The sequence below is a fragment of the Syngnathoides biaculeatus genome, chromosome 3, assembly GCF_019802595.1.
Source record: "Syngnathoides biaculeatus isolate LvHL_M chromosome 3, ASM1980259v1, whole genome shotgun sequence".
Classification (NCBI taxonomy): Eukaryota; Metazoa; Chordata; class Actinopteri; order Syngnathiformes; family Syngnathidae; genus Syngnathoides; species Syngnathoides biaculeatus.
Genome location: NC_084642.1, coordinates 15,112,944 through 15,126,258, shown reverse-complemented (window position 1 = coordinate 15,126,258; position 13,315 = coordinate 15,112,944). Strand labels below are relative to the sequence as shown.

General features: G+C 42.2%; 1 protein-coding gene across 1 annotated transcript in view; it reads right to left on the bottom strand.

The window, feature by feature from the left end:
- Window positions 1-11,139, bottom strand: part of LOC133498093 (RNA polymerase II elongation factor ELL2-like) — a 28,094-nt gene extending 16,955 nt beyond the window's left edge. Inside the window, exons 1-2 of the mRNA XM_061814516.1 lie at window positions 10,903-11,139; window positions 10,667-10,714 (exon numbers count right to left, since the gene is read on the bottom strand). Of these exons, the coding sequence (XP_061670500.1) occupies window positions 10,667-10,714; window positions 10,903-11,046 (192 nt within the window). The 5' untranslated portion in view covers window positions 11,047-11,139. The remainder of the gene's footprint in view (window positions 1-10,666; window positions 10,715-10,902) is intronic.
- Between the last annotated feature and the right edge of the window lie 2,176 nt (window positions 11,140-13,315).

The following is a 13,315-nucleotide window of genomic DNA, read 5'->3' as shown; positions in this document are numbered from 1 at the left end:
GCACATGATTTATTTGAGGCAGCAATCGTGTTGTCAGCGAGAAGAGTGTGGATAGACACGTCGACGCTAGAGAAGAACTGTCTGCAAGTGCAATGGTTTTAAAAAATGTCGTTTATTTGACTGAGGGTCTTGAGTCAACCTCAAGGAATAACTAATCAAATCATGACGATTTTGTCTTTTGCCTTCAAACTTAATCCATGTTAATTTCTTAACCATAGATTATATTCAGTATTCTTTGGTAGCTTGTTGGTAGCATTACACCCAAATATCTGACCTCTAGGAAACTTTGCCCAACAGTGGGTATGTGGCATTAAGCACCTGTTTGTAAGAGTTTTCCAAGGTCAAGATGCTTTTATTGTTAATTCTTCAATATGCCTAACACATACAGAGGACTGAAATTATGGTATTCAAGGGCAAGCGGTGCTATGAAATACTTACAATTAATTAAAATCTAAGAAGCTAAATAAAACTATGGTATATGCAGTATAAAAAGTATTAATTGAATGTACAGTATAAATGATCTGGGGTAAAATAGCCAAGGTGAGAGTATATAGAAGTAAATAAGTGCCACCAGGATTTGAATTTGAAATGCCACAGAAAACAGGATTTGAATTTGAAATGTAACGTGATCACATTTTCAATAGTTGTATTTCAGTGTAACTTTTCAATGTTAACAATTCAACCGGCTGCAATTCGCTGTCTGAAATTCAACTGGCTACAACTTGCTGTTTGAAATTCAACCAGCTACAACTTGCTGTTTGAAATTCAACCAGCTACAATTTGCTGTTTGAAATTCAACCGGCTACAATTTGCTGTTTGAAATTCAACCGGCTACTATTCGCTGTCTAAAATTCACCGTCTGTGCCACCAGGCAGGGTTACTTCAAGTCAGAATGGAACACCCAGCCAATCGCAGTTACGCTTTCTTAATATGTGACGTCACGTGACTAAGGCTGAGTGTTCGGTTCTGACCTGAAGTAACCCTGCCTGGTGGCACAGACGGTGAATTTTAGACGGCGAATTATACCCATCTGACTTGTTAACATTGAAAAGGGACACTGAAATACAACTATTGAAAATGTGATCACTTGACATTTCAAATTCAAATCCTGCTTTCTGTGGCATTTCAAATCCTGATGGTACTTATTTACGTCCATAAGAGAACCAAGGCAAATAACACATCAATTCGATGATAAAACCAAATATGCTAAAATGGCTGGTGCGACTGAATTTTGTGTGTGAATGGGCATCAGAGTTGAGAGTTCAAGTGGGCACAGGACAGAAAAGGAAGAGGGGGTAGAGAGGGCAGAGAGTTCAGATTGCTGACAGCCTGATGAATGAAACAGTCTTTGAGTAGGCTAGTCCTGGCCCGCAGACTCTGCAGTCTCGTTCCTGATCCCAGCAATCTGAGGAGGCTGTGTGATGGATAGACGGCATCCCCCGGTATGTGGTGAGTTTTACAGGTGAGTGCTACCAGTTATTGAGACAGAAGGGAGACAACTTCTTCGGGAGTGCGATGATTTTTGTGGCTTTGAAGCACGTGGGGGAAATCACCCTGACTCTAGAAGGAGTGAAAGGTCTCTGTGAAGACATCTGTGATTTCAGCTGCACAGTCCCTCAGAACATGATGTGTTGATCCTGTCGAGAGATCCTTTCACGCTGTCCCGGGTCAGTGTCAGCACTTGGTCACCAGGAGGGGTGGAGTACTGAGTGCATGGGTGCTGTTGTATGCATCAAAGTGAGCCAAGAAGTCATTTAGCTCATTCAGCGGGGAGGTGAAGCTGTCACACGTCTGTGGTGAGGGTTTATAGTCCGTAATAGTCTGAACATCATGTCACAGGCTCCTAGTGTCACAGCTGTCCCGAAAGTGGAGTGTGCTCTTTCTAGCGTACTCCTTCTTGGCCTCCCTGATGCCACGTGACAAAATGTCTCCAGCTGTCCTCAGGCCTTCCTCATCCCCAGATCTAAAAGCTGCGTTGGGGACCATTAGAAGTCTGTTGATCTCTTATATTGTTCTTTCGGTTAGTTATTGCGTGTCCTCAGTCACCCCCAGTAGATAACACAAGCCAAAGCACTTTATTTGGATTGTCTATTACTGGTGTTGTGGATTTCAGTTCCATCCGTTTGCGTAATAAGTGCAGATTGCGCTAGCGGTCTGTTTAGCTACTCCCAGATTTGGAACGTTTGATTGGTTTACTTCTTTTTAAACTTGTATGCGAATTAAAATGTAACTTAAAAGATTCCTTTGACAGCTGTTTACTTTTATTGTGGAATACATTTTATCCAAATCCAATTAAATGGAAATTTTCATTAGCCTAATAGCATAGTTGCCAAAGTCATATTGGAACATTTTCAGAAAACAAGAGCAAACACATAAAATTCACCCTTTCCGGATGACTGAGACTAAATAGACAAAGAAAAAAAAAAACCTTCAGCAAGAACTTTTTAAATTGTTTTGGTTTTGTTCAGCTAACGTTTTGGTTTGAAAATTGACCGAATCAAGGCCACCCAGCACAACAGAACAAAATGTGGTTGAACTTCAAGATACAATATCACTAGATATTGTAATTGTCACCAGTGTCGCAGGGAGCTGGAGCCTATCCTAGCGGAGTTTGCCATAAGGCAGACTGTACCCCTGGACTTGGTGCCAGTCAATCAAAGCTCACATTCACACATCACTGAGTGAAAATGACTATTCCGAAGCAGTGTGATTGCAACAAAAAGCAAAGACAAAAATTAATGAGTATTCTTATCACATAAAATTGAATAAGCTGTGAGGGGGAAAAAAACATTTAGTTCTATAAAAACTGCATTAGTGGTCAGTAAAAACCAAGACAGAACAGTCTAAATGAGGAACAGTTTCACTCTTAGTCACCATAAATGTGTTAGCACACTGGAAAGGAAATAGCTACTTTTCCTGGCGTTATCAAACTATAAAGTTGATGGAACAAAAACTGTGAGAGACTGCTGTCGGTGCACAGCTTAGGTTTCCTGCAAGCTTTTGGCTGAAAGTGGTGTCGGGGTGTAGAACTCATGCAGCCTATTGTTTCCATATCCTCTGCAGCCTGAGTAATGGCCTTCTGAAAACAGGCTGTCTTTTGTTTTGGCATCCTGGGCTCCAGAGCCATGGCACTGCCTCGCCTCTCTGGTTTGATGTGAGGAGTAGGGGGCGGGGAGTGTGGGGAAACCTGTCGCCACCACTGCTGCCTGTTTCCAGCAGGAGGCAAGCCACCCTTGGCTGGATCCACAGTACACCCACCCCATGTGTGACTGTCTGCGTTAATCCGGTGTGAAAAACTAGACGCTGAGCTCTGGCTCCTCTTACTAGGGTGAAGTCAGTATTTTTGCCATTCAAAAGGCTGGGGGGGAGCAATCTGCGACACACACAACAGCCCAAACGGAAGAGATGCATTCCCATGACCAGGAGTTACTATCCGGATTAAGCCCCTCCCTTAACAAAAACATCATCACCTTTGTAGGGTCATCATGCAATCTGCCAGCTTGGTTTGCACAGTACTGTATACTGAACCACATATAAATATAGCCCAATGAGTGTGTGTGTGTGTGTGTGAATGGAGATACAATAATCCCTCTCTATATCGCAGTTCATCCAATGACGCTATAGTGCAGATTCTTTTTTTTTTCAAGTGTTATTGTATGCACCTAATTTGATGTGTGTCTTAAGACACGAGAAGCACATGAAAAAAGATCAAGGGAAAATGATCAGGGATGCATAAAAGCATGGTGGCTGCACCACAGACGCACAACATTCCTCATTTGAGCAAGGGTCGAATTAAGTGGTCTCGCGTCGCTGGGATTCACATGCTGGGTGATTAATGCGACTGTCTCCAGCGGGAGACAAAGCATGTAATCAAGACTGATCTTATAATCACCTTCCATTTACAATTTTACTGAGAGACAAAGCCACAGGCTGCAACCCTTGAGGGGAGAGGAAGTCGAGAAGTTGGGGTGCGTCCTTGAGGTTTTCTCAAAATTGATGCCAAGAAGAATTTGTCTCCGGCAGGTGCTTGAGGCTAGACTGTCAACTTCAACAAATTGTGGGTCAATGCGACCCCTCCCCGTGCGGCCCCCAAGTGAGGCTGGCTCTACACAGTTTGATACGTGTGCGTGGTGGGGAAACAAGTGCCCTTTTTTTATCCCTCAACTGCCTCCTGAATAAATGCTGTATTACAATTATTGTTCTCATTGCTTACTATCTTACGTACAATAAACTTGCCTTTGAGGACCGCTTAACTGCGTGTAACATCGAACTTCCCCTCAGGAGGACAATAAAGTGTTGTTTTCCCTGCTTGCTTCCAGTTACTTTGACTCTTCTACTACTCTACTTTGATACCGTTGGTCACTTCCGGGGGCCATCAGCTATCTTCAGAAAAAGTTAACTTCAATTTGATCTCACTTACACGACATTGTATGGAAAAGTGTTATTCACCTATTAGCCCCTGCTCAATTAGATGCACAGCAGGGATTTATTATTTTTTTTAATCGTGCTGCCGAGGCCTACACAAAGCCCCTCCAGGGCCGGGTACATCACATCTGGACTGTAATGCATTTGGATGAGGAAGTCAATTCATTGTGGGTGACAAAACACAAGCCGCAGTCCCCACTCCTTGTTATTCATATGCGAGGGGAGGACACACACAAACACACACCCACTGACGGTCCCTAAGGGGATTTTGGCTGGTCTTGCCAGGCTAAAGTGCTGCACAATGGGCCAGGGGTGCGGGAGATGAATAAATCATGCCTTTAATGCCTTCAGCACAAAAACACGATGCAAACACTTCATAACGTGTGAAGGCAAAACAAAATGTTTGGCCCGTTGAGGACATTGTGACTGGACCCTGATAGGAAAACAGATCACAACATGTTGCATTAATCACACGAAAGTTGCATACTGCTTTAACACAGCAGAGAGGATTGCTCACTACTTTTCTTATCTTAGCCAATCAACACACAGGCTTATTTGAGTTAGATGGGACATAAAAAGCTGACGCTGTCATCCAGAGTATTACGGCTCCTGTAATTAATTCTAAACATTCATTTGGTTAATGACTGCATGTAGAAATCCCTGTCATCCAGCAGCTATCACAAAAATAGCAGAGGACCAAAGCTTAAGATAAGTAGCACCACAAGTGTTCACATTAAAGAAACCTCTAATGAAATCGTGCAATATGGAATATGACCATACCAAACATGGCATTAAAATTGAACAAATCTTTGGAGTTGAAACAACTATCAAGCATTGAAGATTTCAGCATACTTCACAAGAGCTCAGTTGAGCATGCACTCAAAGGATCAAATATGAACGTGTTGCTTTTTCTTTGCCTTTTTTTGCAACACCAAAAGCGGAAGCAGTCTCACTGAGAAGACTCAGATTCAGTCCAGTCACCATGTACATTGTCAAAGTTCAAGTAGATTATTTTTGTTGTTGTAATACAGAGGTTAATTTATTTTTACACTTAAATGAACGGAATGTTCTAAAAAAGTTCCCCAAAAATTAAAAACTAACGTGAGCAATTGTTTCAAAATCTGAAAATATTGGCAGCCTAGAAAGGATTGAGAGATCCACATTGTGTACTGTATCGATGTTGCATTTATTTAAAGGAGAAGTCCGGTGGTTTGGATTAACAATGTAACCAATAGGTCATGTCATATGTACTGTACCTTGAAAATTTATGGTTAATTCTCTATCATTTAAGGTGTTTTGAGAAGATTTTTATCGTCAATTACGTATTTTCATGGGCGGCGTCATTTTGGCGAGTCACATGACCTACGTGCGCGGATGTGACGTATTACATGTGCTAACAAAGGCTTGCTTACGTTGGGACACAATTATGGCCAACACTGATTTCTCGGATTTATCCTCATCTGATGAAGAAATAGGAGTATCGTTTGCTCGGGAAGATGGAGGAATACGTCCATACAGATTTGTACCTGCGGCTGTAAATAATGTTAAATATTCGGATGGTTCTTTGGACTGGAATGACGCGAGTCTGACTACGCGGAGGCTGACGCGCGGCACATGCCATTCATCCATCCTATCGATTTTGGAGTGGGTTTAAAGCCAGCCAGCGGAGGATTGCACTGAGGACAGCACTCATGGCCATGAAAGATGGTAGAACCCATCAGTGAAACTTGAGCCATATATTGTGGCAAAGGTTGTTTTAGCCAACAGGGTGGCCGGGACCAAGAAATAATGAAATGATATTATGTTTGGTGAAAGTTAATACTGCCTACACAACAGCGGCACGGTAGCTCAGCTGGTAAAGTATTGGCCTTACAGCTCTGAAGACCCAGGTTTGATTTCTGTGGAGTTTTTTTTTTTTCATGGAGTTTTGTTTGGGTGTGCGTGTGCACGTGTGTGTGTGTGTGTGTGTGTGTGTGTGTGTGTGTGTAGAATTGTGGAGTTTGCATGTTCTCCCCGGGCCTGCGTAAGTTTACTCCGGGCACTCCAGTTTCCGGTCCTTAAATTATTTTCTTTCTTACTGGGCAGAACATGCCACCGAACATTCCGCGGATTATTTCTATCCATGTTATGGCAAAATTCCGCGATACAGTAAGGTATTTTTACCGTGTCCCATCGTGGTGGTACAGAATGTGAAGACATTACAAACCAGCGATGAGTTCTTTGTTTGCGCACGTAATACGTCACATTCGCGCACGTAGGTCATGTGATTCGCCAAAACGGCGGCGCCTATGAAAATTCATAATTGCCCGATAAAAATCTTCTAAAAAAAAGATTAAATGATAGAGGATTAACCTCAAATTTTCAAGGTACAATACATATGACATGACCTATCGGATGCATTTTTAATCCAAACCACTGGAGTTCCTTTTTAAAGTTAATTGTTGTCTTTCTCTGACAAATGGGAACAATTTTGGATTTCTTTGTGGTTAAGCACTTCTTGACTTCTAGCAATGGCAGGAGCATTTTTGTATTGTATTTTATTTTGTAGTACTTATTTATTGTTGCTGTACTGGTACACGTAGTCCCATTCTGAAGTGAAGTTACTTCATGAGATACAACACACAAGTAAGGTTAGTTTTCTCACTATGCATCGCTTGTCGGCTACACTCGGGTTGCAGGCATGCCGGAGCCTATCCCAGGTATCTTCAGGCGAGAGGCGGAGTACACTGTGCCCTGTAACTGACTGGCGACCAGTTCAGGGTGTAGTCTCCCCAGAAGTTAGCTGGGGTAGGCTCCGGCACTCTCGCGACCCTTGTGAGGATAAGTGGCTTGGAAAATGGATGGATGAATAATAATAATGCATTACACTTATATGGCACTTTTTGAGACTCAAAGACACGTTACAATTTCATGCATTATTCATTCACTCTAGTTGAACCCAGTGGAACTCGTGGCGATAACGCTGGCCTGGGGCAACGTGACATTCTGCGCCTACGGCCCGTTTGACCACCACCAATCATCCAACCACAGTCATTCGAAGGCAATGCGGTTTAAGTGTCTTGCAGGGACACATGGATAACATGCGCATGTGTGGGGATAAACTGCCGACCCTCCGGTTGCAGGGGATACACACACACACCACTCGCATGTCACGGAGAGTAACTCCATGGTAAGCTAAAACCACAATAATTAAAATACTGTTGTGAAAACATTTTAACATTCACATTGGGGCTTCCACCTGCTCCCCTGTCCAAATACTGTCGCTGGACAAAACTAGTTCATAGTCTTGTACAGACAGGAAGGTTGCAAGCCGAGCTATTTCCCACCAGCCGGTGGAATTAGCATGGAGTGCAAAGTAAAATAGTCCCAAAGGTCAAAGCTGTAGCCGTTACTGAAGACACAGTCCACATGCGCACAGATATGATCTGGTGATATTTGCTGCACATTCTGTCAGGTCTCAGAAGGCCCCCACCCCAGCCCACCCCCAACTCACCCCAAACTCTTATCTAACCAAGCGTAAACACACGGCGTGCGCCACATTAACTTCCCATGAGGCAACGGGACCAATGTGCGTCACTGAAGGCTCTCTGCTTGACACATGAATGCTCCTCACAACACTGTTGACTGCTTGTGAAAGTGTGTGTGTGTGTGTGCGTGCGTGCGTGCGTGTCCCTGACTCGACACCAACTGTCACTCCACAGTCCCCAGCCTGACCCAGTGACCTGCAAGCCTTCTATGTGCTGTAAGCGTGAACCCCTGGTATGAAACATCACAGCACATATGTGGCAAAACCGACTTTGCAGTCGAACAATAAAAGAGGGATTCGGTGCGCAGATCATATTTCAAATTGTAGTCAGAGGCATTCATTTTCTGCTGCTGTCTGTTATTTGTGTTTTTTATATATAAAATCCAAATCAAAATTACGATATATCCATCCATATTTCCAAGACGCTTATCCTCACAAAGCTCTCGGGAGTGCCTAAAATTATATATCAAGGGAAACTGTTGTATAAAACATTCTAAAAAGTACTATTATAGACAAATGTAGATCGACAACAACAACTGAGGCAAACTGAACATTGCGCAGAACTTTGTGGTCGATCTCATGTCAATCTACTGCATCACTATTCATCTCCACATAACATTACGATTAGGGTTGCAATGAACAATTATTTTTACAACCAATTAATCTCTTGATATATTTTTTAGATTAATCAATTCCTCGGATGTAAAAAAAAAAAAAAAGTTACATTTCCACCCCTTTATTAAGGAACTGCACAGAAATAAATTGACTATGATTCAGTTACTGCTTTGCTTTGTAACGTGAAACACCTAATATGCGTAATTTATTATGGTTATTATAGTAGGCGGCATATCCGTGTCTCAGCTCTGAGGACCCGGTGTGACGGTCTGACTGGTCCCCCGTGCTGAAAAGTCTCCTTGTGATGAATGTGCATGCGTTACCAACAGGGGAACTCTGGGTATGTAGCAGATGCTGACTGGGAAATCTCCTGGTCTCAGAGTTCCCCTTCTTCTACATAGAGGGAGCTAACATATATTATAACCTAACCTTAAAACAAAAGTTGATAAAAAAATATACACATATATGTACGATCGCTGTGTTCATCTTTCTGAGACGTCCAAAGCGAACATAAACACTCGGCGACAAGATGTCGAACGGCACATGTTGAAGCATGGATGGGAATGTTTCAGACTGGCTGGAAGTTTACAAAATATACGCGCATGCGCATTACTCAGAAAGAGACTTTGCAGCACCGGGAGCGCTCAGACCGTCACACCGGGCCAAATCCGCCCTGGCCAGTGTGAAGTTTGCATGTTCTCCCCTATACCTGTGCGTGTTTTCTCCAAGTACCCCAGATAATAATCCATCCATCCATTATCTGAGCCGCAGGCACGGGGAGAACATGCAAACTCCACAAAGGCGGGTCCGGAATTGAACCCGGGACCGCAGAACTGTGAGGCCCATGCTCTAACCACAGTTCCACCTAGATATATTTTTATAGTTAGTATATATGTATATATTTATTTATTATAACATTAAATACAAGAATTAATATTTACTCTTGGGAAAGTGTAATAACAAGGATTGTGACCATTTTAAGTTAAACAAAGCATAAAAATTAATCACTTGTTAAAAATACTATCAATTAATGTCATAAACATTTAGTTATCATTTACTCATTGCACCACTCCTTAAGAGCATTGTAATATTGCAGAGGTAAGTCATTTACAACATGCAGTAACACGTTACAATAATTCATTTGAGGGTCTTTCAATCGGCAGAAGCTGCTGCTGCTTTGGTTAACAACAGCGTTAACTCTTTTTTGTATTTATTGCCCATACAAGTGCTCACACTTCTACTCACACTCTGCTGTATATTTGTATTGTACATTACACAAACATACAGTGGATGGGTAGAGTTGGGGGGAAAGGGTCATCTCTTTCAACAACTGGTTGCCATTTTTACATTTGTCAGTAGCGGGACTCAAACTTTAACACCCCAATTCCAAAATCCAAGTCCATCCAGATGATGGGTAAATTTTTTTTATGGTAATATTTTTTTTTTAACCACGTGTGTGGCAACTGCAATAATTACTTCATGCATTTTTTTCTAATTGGAAAAGAAAGCCATATTGTATCTATTTGTCTAAACTGGATAGCGCATCAGACAAGTAATCTATTCATTTATCTGGATGTATATCCATTCATTTTCTGAGCTGCTTATCCTCACCAGGGTTGCAGGAGTGCCGGAGCCTATCCCAGCAGTCATCGGGCAGGAGGCGGGGTTACAGCCTGAATTGGTTGCCAACCAATTGCAGGGCACATAAAGACGGAAAAAAAACCACACAAAACAGTCGCACTCACAATCATACCTCAGGGAAATTTAGAGTCTCTAATCAATGCATGTGGGAAGAAACGGGAGTGACCGGAGAAAACCCACGCAGGCACGGCGAAAACATGCAAACTCCACACAGGCGGGGCCGGGTTGAACCCGAGTCCTCAGAACTGTGAGGGCCAACGATGTAACCTGACGCCCCAAAGTGCCCCTTTAAAAAATCATGGCAATGGCAAATAAAGAATTGAATTAAACTTTGTTTTTTTTTTTTAAGTGGTGTGCTGCGTCCTTGGCAGCAACATTGCAGTTTTACGGCAAATTCGAAAAAGTAAGCACATATTGGGTTAGGAATAAGAACAAAGTAGAAAAGAAGCACGTACTTACCCCTTGACTGCCCTCGAAACAGATAGACGGCTCACTTGATATATTAGCCTGAGGTGAAAGTGGAAAGGGGGGGGGGGGAAACGCCATTTAAATGAGCGCAGTGTACATGTTAATCATCTGTCATCAAGTTATGATAAACAAACTGAAGAATAACACATCAACACACTTTGGGACAATGGAGAAAATGAAGAGGAGACAGCAACTTATGACATGCTTATGTGTGGTTCCACAGGTACCTTGAGGTGCTGGTAAGCCTCCAGAGCTCGAAGCGCGGTGTCAGTGAGCTTGACGTGGTAAAGCGTCCTGGCGGGTCCGTGTTTGCTGTTGTTTTTCCCGCACGACAGGCCGTAACGTCGTTCCGGCCCAAGAAGCGAAGCCATCGCTGGCTCTCCCTGTCGGAGTCCGCTCGCCGAATGAAATTAGAGCAGCTCCAAGTTGTCCTGTGGCGCCGCTCGAACCGCGCGACGTCACGTGACGTCACAAAGTGGGCGGGGCTATGATGACGTCGCCGGTCAGTGCACGCACCTGGCTTCTCAGCTTCCATTTGACACGTGATTCATTTATTCTTATTCACTTGCAGGAATCCACTCAGTTATTGGTATTTGGTTTTCTGGCCTGAGGTTTGAGATTGAGCCCTTACTGTATTACGAACGGTGTCAAATTTGACAGCAATAAAAAGAACTCAAGTGTCATCCTTTCCCACAGAAACGTGCACCTCTTGCTCCTGCTCGGGTCATGGGAGAATTTCAAAACAGCAAAGGAGGCCTACTAAAATACTGTATGTGTATTTTTATAGGATCTTTGGGACGGTGTTCACTAAAGGAGCTTGAAAAAGTGTTAAAAACTGTTTGCGCTACCACCACATCTGTACAGGTTGTGGTGAAACTTGCATCTGCTGGTCTTTGAAGGGGTCAAAGAGAAAGAGAAACAGAAACAATCAAAGAGCCAACTCATTTGTGTGTATGTTTTTATGGGACAGTGAGGTCAAGAAAAAAACTGAAACAGTGTGGAGAGTTCTGAATTCTGAACACATTTGCACAGTCATGTCTTTCAAAGTTTATGGGGGAAATCTAAAAATAGTAAAACGGCATTAAAGTGATCATACATACGAAACATAAGGTGCAGAAGTCATACAGAGTGCCTTGACACAGGCGCAACATCTGCTATGCAAAACCAACAGCAAAGTAACAAACAGAAATACACTTTCCACCTTTTTTTTTATAACCTGAAATTCATTCATTAGATATTATTAATGCATTCATTGTTAGCAAAGCTATTAATACATTTCGAAATTATCTGTACTTAATAGTTTGATACAGGCAATAGACAAAATTGGCATAAAACATACAAGAGTATCTATGCATGGAAGATGAACAGTATAATATAAAGGGTTAATATAACTCAAACACGATAACCAGAAAGCTGTATTTTTACAGTTATGGAATGTCAGGGACACGAAGGTCTTATCTGCTGGCTGGCCCAAACAATATCAGAAGCACTTTGTTCCATGTAATTGAGTCTACTGTCTAGACAAGTGGTTTTCAAATGGGGGAGAGGGTCATGACAGTCATTCATACTCACATTAAAATCTAATATCTAATCTCTTTTTTTTAAAATCAAACAAATATGCAACATAGCAAATCCTGAACTTTAATTGGAGTGTTTGTTTCGCTTTTGGGCTTTATAATTGAAATAATATAATAATAATAATTCACACTCACTGGCGTCCTTCACCTGCAACAATAGGGTAACCTTTTCAACGGGCAGATTTACTATAGCTAAGGATGGATGTTCCCTGACAAAAGTAATAAATGTCTGTATCATTCAAACATGATGCTGAGTTTGCTAATAAAAGAGGGGGGGGGGGGGACGGACAAGTATATAGCCTCAAAGAGGCAATGAAACCCAACAATACGACAATGTGGATCAGGGCTGTAAATAATCTGACAGAAAATATAATCCTGACAAGTGAATGGATTTTGTAATTGTTGTTTTGCACAGTTCTTCAAAGTCTCCCCTGCCTTATTGGTCTTGATACAATAATGAGCAAATACGAGCCACTAGAACCTTTTAACTGTCTGCTGAGTCGACGTCTTTTCTGCTAAACTGTCAAAATGTTGTACAGTACATTGAGCTTTACCATAGGGGGGATTTGTTTTGATGGCATTTTTTATGTTTTTCTTTTTTTATATATTATTTGTATACGCAACGTGCCTGCTATGACCGCAAAAGAATTTCCCTTATGAATGTCCATCAATGGGTTGCCCTTGCAAACATGACCGAACCAAATGGCAGCAGATTGTGTGTGTGTGTGTGTGTGTGTGTATGTGTGTGTGTATATATATATATATATATATATATATATATATATATATACTGTATAGCTGAGATAAAGCGCACGAGTGACACCGGAGGGAGCAAAAGCAGGTGAGTCTGACAAGTGTAAGCCTATTTAGCTAAATTGTTAAGCTACCGCTTGAATGAAAGTACGTAACAGGAGGAGCAGGGGGAGGACTAGCGAGAGTGGGGGTTACTGTGGGTCAAAGGAGAGTGATCTGGTGGTAGAAAAACATCAATTCACAGGTTCTGACAGATGTTTGGACACTAAAAAAGAATCCCCCTGTACTGTACCACTTGTCAGTAGCACTG